The sequence below is a fragment of the Theropithecus gelada genome, chromosome 5 (assembly GCF_003255815.1).
Source record: "Theropithecus gelada isolate Dixy chromosome 5, Tgel_1.0, whole genome shotgun sequence".
NCBI lineage: Eukaryota > Metazoa > Chordata > Mammalia > Primates > Cercopithecidae > Theropithecus > Theropithecus gelada.
The window spans coordinates 168,836,763-168,859,139 of NC_037672.1; the positions used below are offsets into that span (position 1 = coordinate 168,836,763).

The following is a 22,377-nucleotide window of genomic DNA, read 5'->3' on the forward strand; positions in this document are numbered from 1 at the left end:
CAAAAAATTACTTTGTATTTAAATATAAATAAAAATATTTGCAAACCATATAAATTTGGTTAAATGAACCAACAAAAATATCAGTCCTTTGGAAAACATATGTTTATGAAATAGTAATTTCATCAATTATAGTGAGCAACACGCTTTGAAAGAAACACAAAGACAAGGTCCCTGGGTTTCCTGGTTTTCTATAACAATGGCATGATGGAAGTGAGAATAAAATGGAGACTAAAAAAATGGCATGTTAATAATCATTGCACTTTCTGGATCTTGCCTATGAAAGACATATTTTATGTATCAACAACCAACAAGTTAAATACTTACAAAATAAGTTTTAGACTGATATTAAAGGTATTTCTCTGGAAAGATTTTTCTCAGCTATTCTCATCTATCTGTTTGTTCTTATTTTTTTTCTCAGTTTTACTCTTTTGTAATATGCAAAGAACTTTGTTCTTTTTATGTCCCTTTTATATTTTTTACTTTTTGCTTTCTTTTTCCTAAGACTTCATTTTTCATAACATATGTTTCTTTTTTTAAAATAATGTAATAGAGTTACCCTCTTTCAGATGTTTCAAAATAAATAGTTGTGAGAAAAACAATTTGCTTACTGGTTCAACTTCTACCATGCCATTAATGATGACTAATAATTATAAAGATAATAACTATTGATGGTCTAATATGTTATTTGAATACATAATTTTGATTAATTCTTACAATGACACTTCAACATGAAAACAGTATCTTCAATTTACAGCTGATAAAATTGATACTTAAAGAGACCAAGTGATTTTTCAAGGTTAGGTGACGAACTGGAAGAGCCAGGATTCCAACTACAATTCCCGTTTTCTCACATGCATTGCTTTCACACTTTCACACTTTGATCATAATTATTTGTTAATATCTTAGAATAATTAAACTATTAATGTCATTATATATCTATTGATGACTTGCAACTGCACATTATAATTCTGTACAAGTCAATTATAATACCTACAATATCATTTGTCTTAATCGGTTGAGTGTTATTACATATTATATTGCTGATACAACAATAATTTTCATTATTTATACGATCATTTATAAAGAACTTAACTAAATAGTACACAATGGCATTATTAAAAGTTCTGAGGGATGAAAGGAAAATTGAAGTCTAATATCTAATTGTTTTTATATTTCAGATTGCTAATCACAGCCATCTCATAATTTTACATAATGTTGATGATTGCATGAGTTGGGAATATTTTCTATTAGGTTTATTCATCCCTATGAATCAGAATTTTGACACTCACAATAGCAAGGAAAGTGGTTTACTTAGAATGGCGTTATTCTTTGCATGGCGTTTGCTCTTTCTCAAAGGCAGCGTTTGACTTTTTCTTTGAAATCATCTTATTGCTGAGTGTCTTAACATTTAGTGGGCAACAAGCTATCAATTATATTAAGAAAGAGTTCTACATGCTGATCTAATGCAGTCATTGAGAATATTTTTGAAACATATTTGAAATTAGAAATTTTAGCTGAATCTGAAAGACCTTTCATTGTGAACCTTAGCTTAAATAATTTACAGACATTTGTAATCCACTACTAGAGGAATTCAAAAGTACCAACCTGTGATTATATCCTAAATATCTTAGTCCCTTTAGGCAAAATGACAGAGTATCTAAAATGATTTAAAGGCTTTTTTTATGATTAACAAAACTGTAATTCCGTACATTAGAACTATTTCATTGAATAAACACTTATTGATCACTTATTGTATGCCTGGCCCTTTGCTACAGGTGTACTTTGTATAAATTGATAGTAGCAAGGAGTAATTTATAAAGCGTCATAGGTCTCAGTGTGGTGGATTAAAGATGGCTGCAAATACATCAGCACTCTTCTCACTGAGATGTGAAGATTTTGTATCCTCTCCTTGACTCTGGTCTAGCCTGTGAGTATTTCCACAAATAAAATGTAGTGGGAACTGAGGTTATGCCATTTCCAAGTGTAGCTTTAAAGAGAACTGGCAGCTGATACATTCTTTCTCTTGGATTACTCAACTCCAGTTAAGGAGTATAACTATTATACTGTAAAAAGCCAAGACTCACCTCTTGGAAAGCCATTTGAAAAGGTCATGTGTAGAAAGCATGGGGTATTCAGCCACCTTCCAGCTGCTCCAGTCCTCAGCCATTCAATTAATAGCACTGATACCCTGAAAATTTTAAGTAGACACATTTTCTCCAGTATGCCCTGTTCCAACTCTTAATCCCAAAACAATGAAATTTAATAATAACAAATTTTGTTTTAAGCCCTATGAGTTTTGGCAAACTCTGCTACTAACAGAATTTGTGATATTGGGAATTTTATTTGAACTATTTATACCTGCAATTGTAAATAAATAAAACGATAGTGTCTATCACATTATTTTGACTAATGAGACACTGACCTTGATGTTTCTAAACTGTATATGGCACATAAAAATAAGCCTTTAACTCCATAACTTGTATTTCCAGCCTAGATTTCTCTTATGGGCCCAGACATAATCATATATCCAGTTGCTTACTAAGCAATTCTACTTAAACATTCTATAGCACTTCAAACTTGTATATTCAAACTTTTCATATTCCCTCGCAACCTGCTCCCCTTTCTGTGTTCCCTATTTTGGCATATGGCACCCCGTCTATTTAGTTTCACAAGCAAAATCCTCAGTTATCTTTGATGCTTTTCTTTTTATTATCTGGAAAAAAATCTGCTTTGTAAAAAAATATACAAAACAATTCAAAAATGTTTTCACTTCTTCTCCCACTGCTGCTACCTTTCTCAACTCATCTTTCTCTTTCTCTCTCTCTCTCTCTCTGACTATTCTGATAGACAACTCATGTCACTCAGACTTCTGCTCACTGACTATATCAACTTCTGTCACTGCTCCAAGTTTTTACCTTGTTCTGTCAGAACAATCTTTAATAGTAAAAAAAAAAAAAAAAAAAAAAAAAGGTAATTATTGTGAAGCATAAAACTATTCAATGAATTCAACAGAAAACAATTAAAAATTTGAAACACTGTGTTACAGACTCTCCAGTATCTCTGGCCTTTGGCACCTTTCCAGACTGATAATGAGCCACCGTCTTTGTTGATCATTACATTTCAGTCACACAACATTTTGGCCTATTTTAAAAATACGTCCCTCCCTTTCTCATCAGGGCTTTGCAAAGCCTTCTGCGCACATTCTCACTGAGTGAACTAGCAATTATTTAGGCTTTTGTACAATCATTTCTTCCTCAGGAGAATTCTCTTTGACAAACTCAGGTTTGATTAAAATCTCTTAAACGTAATCTCTTTATACAGTATCTTCTTCATGAAGTTCATATAATTCAAATGGATTCCTTTTGTGTGTGTGTTTTTATTATTACCATTTGTATTATTTGAGGCTACGGCACAAAAAGGGTTCGAAGTGGAAACCAGCAATGAAAGGTAGGGAAAACTGATAAGATATGATGCAAACTTTCAATATTGTCAGAGGCCAGGCTTTATTAAAGGATAATCATATTTCTCAGCACTGTGAGCTATGGATCTTATACATTGATTTACTCACATTTATACACACGTGCATGTGTATATATAAAGACACAATGATATATAACCATAGCTATACTTTTTCATCTTTTAAAGCTTTTATGTATAGGATTAGAAGATGGGCTACAAATGTTAAATAGATAGAACAGTTACTAGTTTCCACAAGCATTTGTTTGGTGTATAAATATTCCAGGAAATTTTCTGGAAATACAGGAAATAGTATTATCTAACATAAGGCAAAGTGTTCTCTACCTACTCTTTGTTGAAGATTTTCACCAAACACTAGTATAGTTTTAAATGCAAAGCTATCTTCAATTTTGAAAGGTATGGCCTTTCATCCATGATTACAAACAGGCCCTTATTTCATTTTCTGTTCTGTTTAAATGTTTGCTTTAAATGTCACAAGTTTATGGTATGCATATTAAATAGGGAAACATAACTATTCTTTGTAGACATGAGAGTAAGCTTTAAAGAGATCTGTTAGTCTACTTTAAAACAGAATCACAACTTCTGTATTAGGAAACAGTGTAAGAAAGGAAAAAGATGAAGATGAAAGTTGATCTTCCCACTTAGCACTAGGATCTTAACAAAAACATTGAGATTCTTCGTGCCCAAAATTAAGAGGTAAGAAAAAGTCAGTTCTAAGTCTCTCCCAATTTTAACATTCTACCATATTTTAATTACTCAAGTCACCTAAAATTCCTTCTGGCCACTTCCTATTAATACAAAAGCACTATTGATAAAATGGTCATATACTCAATACTGTTATCCATTGAACATTAAAATAATATTAGGCTGGTACAAAAGTAATTGTGGTTTTTGCCATTACTAATGCCATTATAAATATATGGCACTTTAAAGTCAAATTGAAAAATGCGTACTATCATTTGTTTATATTTTTGGTGTTACATTTCAAGCATGTAGTGAGAAGCATTAAGAAAACCAAAGTCTAGCTTACCCTGAGAATGTAAATTTTATCTTCAGATATATGCCTTTCACATAAAGAAAACTCAACAGACTTAGGGAAACAAATAAAAATGAAAGTAACATCAGGCCATTTATTTTGAAATTGCTTTTGGAAAAAATCTCGTATCTTTTACTTTGCCACCATTGAATTAATTATTTATTAAAACCCAAAGTTCTATAATGATTATATTGTACTAATATTCAACAAATTGTATTCTAATTATATGCTTGTAAATGCTGAGAAGTGTCACAATTGTATAATACTGGGAAAGAGATGAGTTTAATTTTGCTTTTTTTCATTGTAATTGATTTATCAGACTCTCTAGAGTTATTAATCCTTTGTAATAGAGTTTAAACAATTGTAAATTCAGACACTTGCCTTTGAAATTGTGATAACTTCAAATAATAAGGCATACCCAGAAAACTTTGCATGACTTAAAATATCTATTTGAGCTACAAAATTAGATAAGCCTTCTTCTTTTCTATAAAATATCGACATCTACAAAATTATATTTCAATTACTTTTTCTATACAATATAATTCAGTGGGTGCACATAGATAGTTATTGGATGAAAAAAATGTAAAACCCATGTCAAGTATTGCCAGCCTGTGCTGTGTATCACCAACTGTAATTTAAATGTTACTATTTTATTCTTATATAATTTTGGCTTTTCATTGTTCATGATATATACTAATTAGCCAACATTTTACCTTCATTTAATATATTGTTCTCAATATCATACAAAAACTTTCAGTGTTTGATTAGAATATACTTGAAACAATGTTTAATCTCCATACTTTTCTTCATCTTCACTATAATACAGTAGAGCACTGTGCTCCTAAAGAGGCAAGCTTACATAAGGCCAGTTTTGCCTTTGTACCATGGAGCAGATGGGTTTGAATTATATTCTAATGCAAAAGGAACTCCACAAAATTTGTCCATATTTACGTGGAAAAATATAGCCTGTTAATTGCAGCATTCTAGAATTTATATATTTAAAAATCAATATAAAATTTCCCTAGATTAAAGTCTTCTCAGTGTTTGCTAATTTAATTATAAACAGTATCGTAAACATTATAAGTCAGGTTCTGGCATTTTGAGATTTTTTTTAAAGGGTCAAATACATGATTTAAAAATAATTTCATGTTCCACATTGTATTAAATGCTTTCCAAACACTCCATACATAATTTGGTATTTATAGAAAAAGGACCATTATGTGAGATGCAAAACTACTGTTAGGCATGTAAACTGATATTTCATGTTTTCCTCAATAGAAAAATATCTCCATATTTATAGGCAGTTAATAAACCAAATGTAGGTCATTTAGAAATTCACATTAAAGTTTAATTATTGCACACTGTACAACAGAACTGGAAAAAAAAAGAAAATAAAAACTAAACAAATTCCTCCTATCTAACTGAGATATGGTACACTTTGACCATCTTGTCCTCATTCCCCTGGTCACACTTCTGTCTCTGTAATCACCATTGTACTCTCTGCTTCTATGAGTTCGATTGTTTTAGATTGTTTAGATGTAAGTGAGAACTTGTGTTGTTTGTCTTGTTGTGCCAGCTTATCTCACTTAGTATAATGTTCTCCAATACCATCCATGTCTTGCAAATGACAAAATTTTCTGCTTTTCTAAGGCAGAATACTATTTCATAGTGTATATATACCACATTTTTATGATCATTTCATTCATTGATGGACATTTGATTCCATAATTGATTGAGTTGATTTCAATCAATTGAATTGGTTGATTGCATAATTGATTCCATAACTTGGCTGTTGTGGATGATGTTGCAATAAACATGGGATTGCAGATATTTCTCTGATATATTTATTTTAAATCTTTTGGGTAAATACCCAGAAGTGAGATTGTTAAATCATATGGTAATTCTAATTTTAGTTTATTATTATACTTTAAGTTCTGCAGTACACGTGCACAACATACAGGTTTGTTACATAGGTACACATGTGTCATGTTGGTTTGCTGCACCCATCAACTCGTCATTAACATTAGGTATTTCTGAAGAAATTCCATATAGTTTCCCATAAGCTCTGTACTAATTTACATTTTCACTAGTTGTATACAAGGGTTCCCTTTTCTCAACAATGTCACTGACACTTGCTATCTTTTGTCTTTTTTATAAAACCCACTCTGAAAAGTGTGAGATGATATCTCTTCACGGCTTTAATTTACATTTTTCAAATGATCAACCATGTTTTTAAAAATAGATCTGCTGGCCATTTGTGCATCTTCGTGTGAGAAATGTCTATTCAGGTCCCTTATCATATTAAAATTGGGTTTCTTTGCTGTTGAGTTATGCGAGTTTCTTATATATTTTGTATGTTTACCCCTTATCAAATGTGCGGCTAAAATATTCTCTCCCAATCTTTAGATTGTCTCTTCACTCTGTTAACTATTTTCTTTGCAGTGCAGAAGCTTTTCAATTTGATGTAATTTCCTTTGTCTATTTTTGTTTTTATTGCCAGCCCGACCATCTACTTTATGTTATATATTTACTTTTTCAAACATGACAGCTAATCTTGCCATTTTTTCAAAGACATATATTCAGAGACATCAGGGGATGAGGTTCTACATTCTGAGATTTTCTTTGAGAAAACTCCCATTAATTCTTGTGAAATAAAGGAGAAAATGATTGCTTATCGAAACAAACTAACCTGCTGAAAATAAACATTTACTCTCCTTCAAACCTTGCACTCACTTCCTTTAATTGACCCAATTGCTGCCACTTTGGCCTCCCCACGCTCCCCGTGCTCTGTATTGATTCCCTGGGAGGGTTGCATTGAGGCAGTGGCTCTCAAATCTAAATTTTCCATTCAGTTTTACCCTCTATTAGTTGAAACAGACAACACCATCTCCTCACTAAAGATATATGCTACAGAAGTATACAAACAGGTCCTGGAGCCTAGGGCATTCATTAAAATAGAAATACCATAAACATTTATTATATCAGAAATGGGAGACTGCACACCACTGACCGAACAACGGATGTGTCAAAATGATGCATTAGTTGAATTTTGCCGTGCTTCCCTCTTCCTTTTCTACCTGAGAACAAAGCAATGTACTAGTTAGAAAAAGTAAAATAAAATAAATTCAGAGACTGAGTTGCAGAGTAAATGATATCAAAACTCTCTGCAGATTTAATAAAAGTAAATTGCTAGAGGTCATTACTTTTCATGTTTATTGATTTTTGCAGTCAATATCATTATTAGCTAGTGGAGAAAAAGATTTATCATGAAGTTCCAAAATATAGAGTTAAAGGAAGAGGAAAATTCAGGTAGTTCTCTATTTAAGGAAACATTGTACTCACAAACTATTATAAAAAAACAAAGAATTGATAGTCAACGTTTTTTTAAAAAAAGGTTTTCTATAGTCATGAAAAGGTATAGATTGTGTAAAAGAAGGTTGTGCTTATTTTTAAAAATTAATATTGTATTATTGTGTTAATATAAAAATTTTAAATGAAGCAAAAATGAGTAAAACATTTTTTCCACTTGAGTACACCAATTTATAAATTTATATTTTCTACTACTGTTCTTCAGGTTCCTGAAGCCCCCGATAACCTAATAGCAATGTTACTAATAACATTGCAAACTCCTTGTATAAACTCCACAAAGACAGGAAACTTGTTTATCTTTCTCTTATCTTCACAGTGCCTGGCATATCATAGAATCAATAAATATTCTTGAATGAAGGAAGAACCAGCAAGTTTCAATGTAATTTTGAAGGGACTAAGTCATCAACTGAGGGGAATAACTTGGGTGAACCGACGGGAATAATATCCTTTTGCTATAATATCCCATTACTATGCTAATGTTTCAGTGCAAAAGAAGCCAAGATGAAGAGACCAAACTCCATGAACTTAAAAAATGGATTTATAGATACAGAATATCCAGAAGCTAAAACTTATATTTTCTGATATGTCCAGAACTATTTCAGGTTAAATTTTTGATTCTATTCCTGCATCTCTGAAGCAAAACTCATAAGCACAGCTATTTGAACAAAATATCTGCTAATCTAAGCCATTTTCCCTCAGTCACCACAGAAGGCTATAATCATAGATGCTACTTATGAGTCAATGATTCCTTCAAATGGTTTAGTTATCAATAAAACCATCAAATGGACCGTTTCCCATAAACTTGGATGAAAAGTATTATGTAGATTATATTATTTGATGTTAAAATATTGTTTTCATGAACTAAAATTCGTCTTAAATGTAACAAATGTAAAATTTGTACATTTTGAAATAATAACCAATCTGTTTTAAAATTTCCCACTGAAAAGTTTTTCATTTTTTATTTTATTTATTTATTTATTTTTGTCACACTATCAGAAGCATTCTTGCAGCCCCATGCCAAGCACTAACTGCATGCAGAGCACAATGCTCTAATTTGCATCCTCCAAAAAAAGACAGCTCAACCAGACTTAATGTATTTTGGCTGGCAATTCGTATGCCTAGTCTCTGCCCAACATACTTTAGTTTGAAAGAGCCAAGCTATAAAGCCTGGAATGATAGTTTATAATAGGAAGCTTGATAGAGTTGTTTCCACTGCTCTTTTATCAGCTCCAGCAGGAGCGCAATTTGTTTCTTAAAGAGATGGGAGTGTTCCTTGTAGACAGAAGAATAATAGTGGGTTTTACAATGATTATTTTGGAGAAGTCATCTTTTCTACCTTCTGCAAATGCTATAGTATTTTTAGGTTATTTTATAATTTGTGTATAATCATAAATTATATATTTCTTTGTGGTTCTAGTTTAATTTGTAAAATACTGGGACTTCATGAAACCAGATTTTTTTTTTTATATTAAGCATTCACAAGAAGTAAACTTCAGTTAACTTTGTTCTCTTCATTAGGAACTTTTCCTGCATACACTTGCCTGGAGGGAGATCAGTGAACAAAAAGAAACAGTAGAGAGATTTTGCCCATTTCTTATCTTTATTAAACTCCTGCCCACATGCCATTAGATTATCCTTTTTACCTTTTATAAAACAGTAATTGTCAATTACTTTACATTTCCTTTTATATTTATCTCTTTTGGATATTCTTAAATTATTAAACAGAAAACTTAGTTTATCAGTAACAAGCCATATAATCACAGAATTGCACATAGAAGTTTTACCAGCTACAATATCACGGGTGGAAAGATTGAATTCTATTTTACGTGGCTTCTCAAGACCACGTTTATTCTCAAATGTAGAAAATGTACTCTTGCCAACTCAAGGTAACGTAAGTATTTCTAATAAAAAATGCAGGCTCAGTCAGGTGCAGTGGCTCACGCCTGTAATCCCAGCACTTTGAGAGGCCGAGGCAGGTGGATCACCTGAGGTCAGGAGTTTGAGACGAACTTGGTCAACATGGTGGAACCCCGTCTGTATTAAAAATACAAAAGTTAGCCTGGTGTGGTGGTGGGTGCCTATAATTCCAGCTACTCAGGAGGCTGAGGTAGGAGAATTGCTTGAACCCAGGAGACAGAGGTTACCGTGAGCCGAGATCACACCATTGCACTACAGCCTGGGTGACAAGAGTGAAACTCCGTCTAAAAAAAAAAAAAAAATGCAGGCTCTATGGAGTAAATTCTCAATCAAATATAGATATTTTTCCCACTTTTACTCTCCTTCATTTTCTGGCTGGCAGGCTGGACTTTAGTAGTGGTAACTTTGGTTTTATTCCCTCAGAATCAGTCCCTGAGCCTATGATGTTATCAAACTAAACTGCGGTAGGCTCACTGGGCCAGTAAGGCCAAATACCCACACCAAGGTTTGCAGCAGGAGAAAGGAAGGCATTTATTTGCAGGGCACCAAGAAAGGATAATCAGGCAGTTCAAGCTTAAGTCCCAACTTCCCCAATGGCTTTCAGGTAAGGGTTTTCTTAAGGGCAAGTGTAAATTTCAGGAAAGCAGAAGTTACAGGCAAAATCATAAATCAATACATAGAGGTTACACAATGTTTGGCCTAAAGTCATACGTAGATTTAAAGTTCATCTGATTTGCAGTTGGTTAAAAAAGAGAAGCTTTGTTTAAAAATTTGGGGTGGGCATAAAAGAACTTTAGCTTGTGGCTCCTGGATGTGGCTTCCTCCAGTCCCTTCAGGAAAAAATGTAGAACAAAGAACATAAGTGATCTGAGTTTAGTCCTTAGCATCCCCATTTGGTGTGGATCCAGATTTCAGCAAACCAACTCAGGGATGTTTGTTACCTTTAGTTTCTAACTTTCTTGCCTATTGTTTTGAGCTATTATTACCTTCTTGCTTATCAAGTTCCTTATATACTTCTCCAGGCTAGCTAGGTCCCTGGAAGAAATTCAAGATTTTTCTTTAATTCTATGTTTGGGTGGGCGGGCCCACAGGCCAAGAGGGGTCCCTGCTCCCTCTCAATGATTCAAGTGAGAATAATTTATCTGGAAAATGAACTTAGGAAATACTGGGAAAGCAATGAGGAAATAAGATGGAATGCTAGTTAAGAAAGTATGGTTATCATCAAGGTTACTAATGTGTATAATGAATTTGTTCTTGCTGGGGTATTCTTGGCATTTGTAATAAGGCACCTCATAGGTTTCTTCCTGAAACCTAAGAGTAGGAGTATTTATGATGTACTGTCATCAATCTTGGCAAAGGCAGAGTGTTAGTGAAGCAGGAGAGTTCCCTGACCCCTCTACAGGATGTGTGACAGGGGTGTGGCTTGTGTGTTCAGCACCATGCACTTAAATCCCTTACAGGAAGGGGAGCATGCAGACAGGCAGGTGCAAGAGCTGAGGTGAGTGTTTTGGGGCTCCGTCCGCTTGGTAACGTCTAGGGGTGGGTACCTATGATTTCCAAAGCCCAAGTGGGAGTGTGTTTCAGTGCGTTCTTCTAGCTTTGCTCTCCATAGATGGCTTAAGTGTTAACCAGCTCAGTGCCCTCTTGATACCCAGGTCCTTGTCTGCCATCCAGGAAGAATCACGTTACACATGGACTTGAAGGATAAATTCAGGGATCTTATTAAGTGATGTGGGTGGCTCTCAGTGGGATGGATGGGGAACTGGAAAGGGGATGCAGTGGGAAGATGATCTTCCCCTGGAGTTTGGCTATCCAGTGGCTGATCTCCTCTCTGATCATTCCCAGCCAGACTCCTTTCGGCATTCAGACGTTCCTTTTCTTCTTGCCTTCTCTACCACACTGTCCTGCCATTCTTATGCTCTTCTGTTAATCTCCTCATAGGTTCTGGAGCCTGGGGTCTGAGGTTTATATGGGCACAGGATAGGGGAGCATGACAGGCCAAAAGGCAACTTTTGGGCATGAAAACAGGAATGCCTGTTCCCAATTAGGGCCATGGGTTTCCAGACTTGCAGATGGGGCCTTTGCCAGGGAACCACTCTTTTGTACCCATTATTTCCCTATCTCCTGTCCATCTAATTAGTTTTCTGACACCTTGGTAACTGACAAAGCAAATCAAAGCTTTGGGCAAAAGGGTATATAGAGTCAACCTTTCAAGCACTGATAGGGCTCTGGGGCTACACTCTCTAGCTCTAGCCTCTCCCTTATCGGCACTGTCATATAGCTTGATATGGTGATCCTGACTCCTCTGCAGCCATCTAGGAGATGAAATATTACCTGTAAACTTTTATTTTACTAATAGCTCATTTTCACTTTGCAAGTGTATTCACCTATGACCACTTAGATATTAAAAAACAAAAAAATTGGACTCTGAAAAAAGAGTCCTCACATATAATTTCAGAAGCACTGCCTTAGAGGGCTTCTAGTTCTGGTCTTATATCCCAGTCATGGAAATGGAGCATTCGCAATTTTATATTATTTCAGTAGAGCCTCAAAGCAGAGAGGATGTAGGACATGTACCACACTTCCCTGGGAAGAGCTCGGGGACACCGTGAGCTTATTTAGAGATGAACGTGAACACACCCTTGAAGACCTATGTACATCTTCACATCCTTTATAGTAACCACAAGCTCCAGATGGGCTGTCTACCCCAACCCATTCACCAGCCAGATGAGAGCCAAGTTCAGAGTGGGAGCTGGCCACCAGAGGAAACCAAGCATTAGTGCAGACCACAGAGTGCATGAGCTGGTTTATCAGGTAACCCGTAAAAAGCAAACGGCTACAATGCAGATCAAGACAAGATAGGGTGGTTCGTCTCATGGATGCTTGTTGTTGAATCAGGACTTTAGGGTCATGTAGTGTCACCATCATCTTTTGTGATCACTTTTGCCCAGGGTAGACAAGGTTAGCTTTGCTATCACTTTGTATTTGGAATCGATTCAACCTGACTTCCTACAGGGCTTTAAGCTTTGATATTTGAAGTCAAACTTTTGGTATTCAGAAAACCTTTTATCTCATGAAGTTTTCCTATTTAACTGTCTCTACTAGTATAAACATACATACATATTCACCCATACTGTCTCTCACACACAATTGTATTTGCTTTAAAAAAAAAAAAAAAAACCTAAGTTATACGTGCCCTTTCTCTTCAAAACAAGTTACATGAAGTTGTGGTTGCTGCCGGAACGTCAGGGGAAGGGGAATGAGTACCAGGCAGCACAATGAAAGAAAACTTACTATGTAAAATAATATTCAAGACTTATGCAGTGACATGTAAATAGGAGAAAAATAAAATACAAATAAATACAACTAAGGCTGATTTTAAGATAAATGAACCCAGGTGTAATTACCATTTTCATTAGATACCTAAACATATTTTTACCTGGAATAAGAATCTGAATACCAAATTTTAGTGATGAGAATTTTGTAATTTCTGAATCATATTTTATGTGAAAAGATTTTGAGGATTTCTTTGAAAACAGACATGGTGTTTTTTTTAAAAAAAAAAAAAAGCACAATAATACAAGGGATCAACAGGAGAGGCAGGTGCTATCCCCAGTCATTATAGTCAACTTAATAAATACTCTGCGCACAGACTCCAAAACCTATGAGCATTGATCCAAAAGAAAAATCATTAAGGTGAGGATAGAGGTAGCCATTCTCTTGAAAGCTGCTTCCTTCAGTGCCTGTGGTGTTGGCATAAATAGCTCAAAGCTGTCTGGAATTAATTCTTTTCTAAAGGGACTGCTGAAAAAGACAGGAACATGTGTTCTTGGCAGAAAAACAAAGGGTTTTAAAGTACCTCAGTATTTATCCCACTACAAGCCAACTTAGTGCATGATATTAATATCAAAATTGTACCTCTACAACTGGGGGAGAACTTTATAGCTGCTGACAAAATTTTCCATACACTTCAATCAGAAGGAAACAAATGAGCTGTGTCTATGTGTATGGTGTGTGTATATGCACGCATGCACATATTTTGTGTGTCTGTGTACCTGAGTGTATATGAACATGGAACATTTTTTACAGGAATGGGTCCCCTAGCAAAGGAGGCAAGACTTTTAACTTTTATCTTTTGAAGTTATGTACATTTTTATAATAAATAACATATATCCATGGGATGAATAAAAACTAAAATAATCACAAATTATGAATTTCTAAATCAAAGTACAATTGTATTTCCAAAACAAAATCCAAAATTAATATGCATATTCTAAAATATGTTCATAGTTAAAGAAAACGTTATTTGTTCATGTTGAGAAATACATTTGGCTTACAGAGACCAGGAGGCTTTCTAAAGTTAGAAATCTTTCTTTCTAACTCTACACTTTAACATATTTAGAGATACTTCATGAGAAATATGATATACATATTTAATTTTTCTATTAATATTATAATTATTTGATAATGGTAACTCCAATATATTGCAATAACGTTAGATATTAGAGTCATTCTTATCACACACATATTTTTATAACAGGGTTTTCAATCAAGGGTCAAAGAATCACAATTCAAATAGAAATAATTTAAAGGGCACATTTTATATTTTACATAATTTATTTAGATGAATTAAACATGAAAAGTGTCTTAGTTTATTTAGGTTGCTGTAATGAAATTAGTGGAATGGCTTATAAACAACAGACACTTGTCACAGCTCTGGAGGCTGGGAAGTCTAAGATCAAGGCTTCCAGCAGGGTCAATGTCTGGTGAAGTCCCACTTTCCGGGTCATAGATCAGAGATCTTCTGATTGTGTTTTCACAAGTTGGAAAGCACCTCTTTTATAAGGAGATTAATCTTGTTCACAAGAACTCCACCCTCATGGTCAAACCACTTCTCAAAATCTTCATCTCCAAATATTATAACATTGAGGGTTACGTTTCAACATAAGAATTTTGAGGGAATTTAAACATTCAGTTTAAAGTACAAAAGTAACCATATACAATAGTATAAAGGAAGCCTAAATAATGATTCTTGTCAAACTCATATTGTCCAACTGCTGAACTTTGAAACAAATGACAAGTAGTGCCTTTTCATTAATGATCAAAAGAAAGTTGTTATTTCTGTTTCTTGATCCAAACATGTTGATAATGGGAATTAATTATTACAACTTAAAGTTGAAGGATGTATGTAAGAAACTTTGACTGTCTCAATGTGTCATTCAAATAGGAACTAAGAGATATCCAAACCTTAGTATTCAGCTTTTCTCCTTATGGGTCCAGACCATTAGAACTAAATGCATGGAAACACATGCAAATGGAAGACAGAATCTCACTTTATTATTTGCTGAATGAGGGGCTTATAACTTATTGTATGGGGTTCTCTGGCAAAATAAAAAGAAAACAAATAAACCACTAAGTAGAGAAAATTTCCCCTGCTTTCCTTCTTCTTATTCTGAGATGGCCAGTTCTCAGAGTAGCCTCCTTTCCCTTTCAGATGCAGGCAGAAAGTGAAATACAAGGGAAGAATTTTAAGAGAGGGTGGGCGTTTGGTTGTATTAAAATTGTGGAATATTCTGGAATTAAAAACTCTCTTAATGCTTCACTGCTGCATATCTCTCTTTCTAACAATTTTCTTGAAGTAAATGGAGCTCTTTTCTTAAAAAGTAGGAAATTTAGAAAAGTACAATTTCACTGTGGTTGTTACACATTTGAAAAATACCAAAATAGGCCTCTTTGGTAAAAACTAGATTGGAGAATGTGACCTGTGCCTAGAAATCAAATTGGGACATCAATTGTTTCTCCCACCCTTTTCCCAAATCCAAGATACGACGAAGTCCAGAGCAAATCCAAAGTCCGTTTAGTCAACCAGACGTTGTAAATGGGAAAACCTGCTAAACTTTAAGCTGAGCTCTGCCTAAGCAGCTCCTCTGGGGTGGGGTGAATTTAAGAGCCCCATCTGACACATGACAAAGTAGTAACACTCACAGATAGAATGTAATTTTGACAACTTCTGAGTTAATGTGGCACAGTTATCAGGGTTCTTGTTAGCCAGATTGGTCTATAGTTTTAGATTTCACAGAAAGGATCTAAAATTGAATTCTAGCCCACCCAGAGGTTATTAAGCTTGGGGAAAAATGGACACAATGTAATTGAATTCATCAATGATAGTATGAAAAAAGCTGTCAGTTTTTTATGATGAAATATATAGCAGCAAAGCAAATTCAATACTTTGTCTACTGATAAAAGCAGTATTTTGTTCTCTAAAAGAGTATTTGGGAAACCAAGTATTCCAAAATAGTAGAAAAATTGCGGAGTGAAGATATCTATAAACAAAATATGTTTATAAAATCTGCTATTAAGAATAACAGATTAACTTAAAATTCTGCCACTTAACCAAAAAAATGCTGCCGTTTAGCCATTTTATCACATAATATTTATCACTTATATTGTTTCATACTTGAACTTATATTTTCTGCATAACATTGAAGTATGCATTTTATCATTTGACATCATGCTAAAGCATAATTTTATTTTCAAGGAAAGCCTTGAGGATATTATGTAAATAGTTGTATGGCATTCTTTCACATATACAAGTACCATAATCTATTAAAATATTTACTTTGTTTACCATTTAAGCTGTTAACATTCTTTTTTGCTGCTACAAAGAACTCTCTCCTGAATACTTGTATTTATATTTTTTCAATTTCAGATCATTTCTTAGAGTACATACAATAAATAAAGTTACTTGGATCAGTCTATGAATATTTTTAGGACTCAATATACAGAATATACAATGTTTTAAAGTTTGTATCAATATGTATTTCCTTCTCTTGTGAAACTGCTAAAATTAAGTATTATCAGGTTTTTAAACCTATGCTAATTCATCAAGCAAAGAAAAAGGATTGTAGAAGTATTTTTAATAATATAGTTATTTAATTATAAATAAAGCATTTTGACATATTTGTTTGCCATTTGTGGTTTATCTTTAGTGAACTGCTTATTGTAGTACTTTGTGTGGTTTATAGAAGTATCTTTTCATATCTATATGCAAAAAAATTATAGACTACATGTATCAATATTTGGCTTATTGTAAATATTCTCCTAGTTGATAGCATTATATTGTATGATGGTTTTATTTTTAAAACATTAAAAATATTTTAAATTATGGTTTTAAAATTAAAATATTTTAATGTTACAATATTTTTAATGAAGTACTTTAATGAAGTAAAATTTTTTCTTCTTTATAGTTTTGGGTTGGACTGTTACTTCAATCTTTAAAAGAATTTATTTTACAAGAACACATAAATTTTGCCTAATGTATATTACTTATTAACTTTAAACATTAATTGTTTTTGGCTGGGTATGGTGGCTTACACCTGTAATTCTAGCACTTCGGAAGGCTGAGGCAGACACATATCTTGAGACCAGTAGTTCGAGATCAAACTGGACAATATGGTAGAAACCCTGTATGTACCAAAAAAAAAAAAAACCAAAAAAAAAATTAGTAGTGGTGCATACATATACTCCCAGCTACTCGAGAAGCTGAGGTGGAAGGATCACTTGAGCCCAGGAGACAGAGGTTGCTGAATATTTAGAAGGTGAGACTAGAAAAAATAGCTTAAAAAAAAAAAGTGTAGGCCAAGCATTTTGGTCTCATGCCTGTGGTCCCTACTACTCAGGAGGCCAAAGCAGGAGGATCACTTGAGCCCAGGAATTCAAAATCAGCCTGGGCACCATAGGGAGAGTTTGTCTCTACAAAAAGTAAAAAATAAAAATTAAGAAAAAAATTAAAAAAAAAAAAAAAACTGGGTGTGGTGGTGTACTCCTATAGTCCCAGCTACTCCAAAGGTTGAGACGGTAAGATTGCTTGAGCATGGAGGTGAAGGCTGCAGTGAGGAGAGATTTCCCCACTGCACTCCAGCCTGGTGGCACAGATCCTGTCTCGATATATATATATATATATATATATATATATATATATATATATATATCTCAAGTTTTTATTCATCTGAAATTATACACTATGGGAATGTGAATTGTTCTCTTTGTGTGATCATCTTTCCATTGATTAATGTGGTGTTTTGAACATGATTTATTATGTGGATACACACTTAGAAACATAGCTCTTTCCGGAGATAAATAATCTTTTCCATTTTTCTGCACATGTTTTTACTTTAGCATTAGTACCAAATTAACTTCATTTGTGTGCTTGTACTCCATGTTATACTACATGGCTATATAAATCACCAACTACACATTTTTGGGGTTTTTTGTTTTTGAGACAGGGCCTCGCTCTGAACAATCTGTCACCCAGGCTGAAGTGGTTTTTTTTGTTGTTGTTGTTTTGTTTTGTTGTAGACACCAGTGCCCAGGCTAGTCTCAGACTCCTGGGTTCAAGTCATCTTCCTGTCTCCACCTCCCAAGTAGTTGGGACAACAGGTGTGAGCCACCATGCCTAACCTACACTTCTTTTTAAAAGCTATTTTTTCTAGTCTCACCTTCTAAATATTCTAAAAGTATTAAAGATAATTTTGATAAATTGATTGAGACCGAATTAAATACATATATAAATTTCGAGAAAAGTAAGATCTCAAAAAATATGAACTTTCTCATCCAGACACAGAATACTTGTCTTCTTTGATTCAATTTTGTTTCCATTCATTTCAACAAAATTTTGCGGTTACCTTGGTTGTATTTTATTTTCACATTGATTTTTTTTCTTACACTTAGGAGTTGTTTTGTGTCTGTGTGTGTGCACGTGCACCTTCATGCGTGCACACCTGCATGTTCTTCTTATCTTTTTTATTCTAGCACATTTTTCTAATTTATTCTCCTGATTTATTTTACATAATCGCCAAATAATATCTATACTTCTTTTCATATAGTTTGCCACTGCCTATTGCCATCCTGGTTATTTAGAGTCATTCACTTTTCCTCTGATTGAGTAGTTGCTTTTTTATAGTATAATGATCAAATGGCAATCTTACTTCCCTCTTTTTTCTCAGATTTCCAGAGCCTACTTTATTTTTCTGCATGCTTTAACTATATCTTGTAAGTCTTCAAAAGGGAACATTTAGAAGACGGTGACTTGAGCATTTGTTTCTGATCATTTCTCTCTTCCAATTTATTATTTTTACATCCCAGCCACTAAAATAATTAAAATTCTCTATTGAGATGTATACAGACATCCTATTGCATCTGAATCTTTGGAGAAGAAGTGTAGGTATCAGGGCATCTTTTGTTGCAATTGAGAGACGATCAAGAAATTAAGTTTTGGAAAGAAGTGTGTCTATCTACCATGCTTGTGCAAGTAAGCAGATTTCTGAGTTGCCTAGAAGATAGATCATCTCCCTGGAGAAGGAATCTTTTGGAAAAAGGAAGGGGGTTTGCTTCTTCTCCCTTGCTCTGTGTTCTCTATGAGAAGGAAGATGTTTGTTCTGATTCAGATAGAATAAGAGGAAGCAGTTGTATTGGTTGAAGCCCCCCTCTCCTGGCTTGCTTCTGGGAGCAGAGAGAGCTCCTGGGACATTTTTAAACAGTGAGGTCCCAGATTTTCAATTCCATTGTCAATGGGTGACTAAAGAAGACATCATATTTCTATCTGCCAAAGGCTATGTGCTCATACTTGACATTACAATATAATTCGAATGGTCGATGGCATCTCACAATGACACAGAGAAATAAAAATAATTGAAAATTTGGAAGAATCCTGTGACTTGAAAGGGAAGAAAGAGTTTAATAACTTGAACAGTTTTCTAATATAAACACATGAATGAGGGCAAGAATGTGAGAAAATGTAAGTAGGAAATATAAGTAAGGAGCTTTAAAGAGATTTAACACAACAAAAAAGATATTTTGGAGCCGAAAAAAAAAAGTCATGATTCTTAGATTTAAAAATATTTAAATATGAATTGGTTAAAAATGTCAGGAGTCAGATTATATTTAGATTGCAATACAAAGTGTGATTTTTACTCCTGCTATGTTTATTTGAAGTTCTAGTCAAAAGTCAAACCACTAGTAAGTGGTGGAAGTGACTAAAAAGCACATCTGTCATTGTCATAAGTCCATTTTCTTCTCTATTATATCATCCGAGACTTAAAATCAAAATGAGAGTCAGTTGCCAGTTTTAATGTGAGAGGGAAGGGAAATACGAAGGGCACAGGGCTCCCAGGAAGCCCAGGAGGAGAGGGCTCCACAGAAGACAGTATCGGGAATTTGAATCCAGCTTCGTTTAACTAAAATTTGGCTCAGGTAGGAATAAGTTACTTTTCCTAAAATGGGAAAAGCTCAGTCACAGATAAAATGTTCTTTTTCTCATTTTCTTCTAAGGATATCTAAGTAATTCACCAGGAGAGAAAAAATGTGTTACTTTGTGCCAAATTAATGCCATCTTTTAACCTGAATTACTAAAACAAGGACAAGTCTCAGAGAAAGAGAACATAGTTAAAAATTTAAGACAAAAACAATTCTATAAGTGCAAAATACAATATTTCTGTATATACATACATATATATGTTTATACATACATATACATATCTGCATATATATGCACACAAATATATATACATATGTACATACATACATGTATATGTGTATTCATTTATTGATAATGCATATGCGTGAAATATGTTAGAAATAATTGTATACTTAATTGCTCTATTTTCCTGTTTCTCTACTTTTACATATAACCAAAAAAATTTTAACATGTTCAGCTGATGATTTATCCTAGTCAATGATCCCCTATATTATCTGAATCTGCATGAAAAATAAAACATTTTATTTCTCTAGGAAGCCAAAATATTTTGGAAAAAAAAACAAATGAAAGTTACATATTGTGGTATCAGAATACTTCTTATTGTCTTTTAAAGAAAGACACATAGAACAATTTAATTATAGAGTTGAGGTAGTTTTCTGTGTATTCAGGCCCTCCAAACACACCCACTACCATTTCAGGCTGGCATTCAAAACATCACTTAGTCACTACCCAGCATTCCTTTTTGTTTGACTACATAGAAATAACATTTTTCTGCAATGGATGTATCGCTAATATGTATAATGGAACTGACTTATTTTGCAAAGCATTTCAAGGTCTTCCAGTTAATTTGACAGAAACTTATTCCGTTATGTAAATAAAAATTACACCATATTACATGGGCTCTAAGGAAAACGACATATGCAGATTGCTATGCATAGATGCATAGAGCCACCATTAGGAATATGTTTGGCACTAATGTAGGGAAAAAACAACAATCTTTCTAATTAGCCATGAAGAAAATGTGCATACATACTAATATACTGGTAACAGTGATGACCTTAAACCAAGAAATCAGTTATTTTAAAAATTCATACAACTAGAAAAAAATCTTATTTTTTTTTCTTTAAAAGACTGTTTGTAATACTAATGGAAGTTTTCAGGTCTTTTTTTCTCTCTCTGTATTCTCTCTCTCTCTCTCTCTTCCTTCATCCTTTTCACCTTCTTTCAATCTGACTAGATAATATTTTAAAAATACATTTGTTTAAAAAAATTCACCCAGTCTCCTCCTCTGGCAAGGGAGAAGGTTGTTTAATGAGGAGAACAGATGCTTCACTCTCTAGTCTCCCAGTAGTTCATGTTGTATTGAGCTCAGTAGCCCTACTCATATATTGCACTTTCGTTCTGTCATTCAAATGTTGCAAAATCCCCTCAAGCTCCTTTATTTGTCTAGTGAAAGAAAAGAACTATTTTGGTCATATCATTTCAAAATGTCTTATTGTCACCTGAAAATCTTGATAAAAGGCATTTGAAATATCCCAGAAAGGCCAAATATGTGCTTGTGTTATTTATTTCAGTTTTTATAATGCTAGAATTTAATTTTTCTCTTAAACTTTGGGCTTTTTTTTTCTGTTACCTACCCATTGTATACAAACTTAACTTCTCTAATAAACAAGCTCCATGATTTTAAGTTGTATTGGTTTAGGAGATGGCTTGATTTGTTTTAGACCAAAACACCTGAATTTACAAACTTGCTGCTTCCAAGGGTATCCACTCCCAACGGTCTCAAACTCACCATCTCTTAAGGACTTAGCATACGCCAACATTGCACTGTAAATGCTTTGGAATCTGTTATTTACCACTCATTCCCTGCTTTTGAGCTTGGTATTTTTACCCACTATTTTTTTTTCTTTTTGAGACAGAGTCTTGCTCTTGCTGCACAAGCTGGTGTGCAATGGCACGACCTCGGCTCACTGCAACCTCTGCCTGCCAGGTTCAAATGATTCTCCTGCCTCAGCCCCCTGAGTAGCTGGGACTACAGGTGCACACCACCATGCCCAGCTAATTTTTGTATTTTATTTTAGTAGAGACAGGGTTTTGCCATGTTGGCCAGGGTGGTCTTGAATCCCTGACCTCATGATCTGCCCACCTTGGCCTCCCAAAGTGCTGGGATTACAGGCATAAGCCACTACGCCTGCCCTCCACATTTTCTAAGTAAGAATACTGAGAGAGAAATTTAATAATGTGTTTAATGTCACATGGTCTAGAAATAGACCAAATACGAATCAAATATCTGTCTCTCCAGTAAACCATTACAAAATACCAA

The 22,377-nt window shown here is 34.0% G+C and overlaps 1 protein-coding gene across 3 annotated transcripts in view; it reads left to right on the forward strand.

Moving 5' to 3' along the window:
* Positions 1–22,377, forward strand: part of GALNTL6 (polypeptide N-acetylgalactosaminyltransferase like 6) — a 1,222,748-nt gene that overhangs the window by 217,264 nt on the left and 983,107 nt on the right. Inside the window, exon 1 of one of the 3 annotated variants that reach the window (XM_025385424.1) lies at positions 12,527–12,613. The exons of the other annotated variants lie outside the window; for them this stretch is intronic. Coding sequence (XP_025241209.1) covers positions 12,527–12,613 — 87 coding nt within the window. Of the gene's footprint in view, positions 1–12,526; positions 12,614–22,377 lie in introns of those variants that run through there. 3 annotated transcript variants of the gene reach the window in all.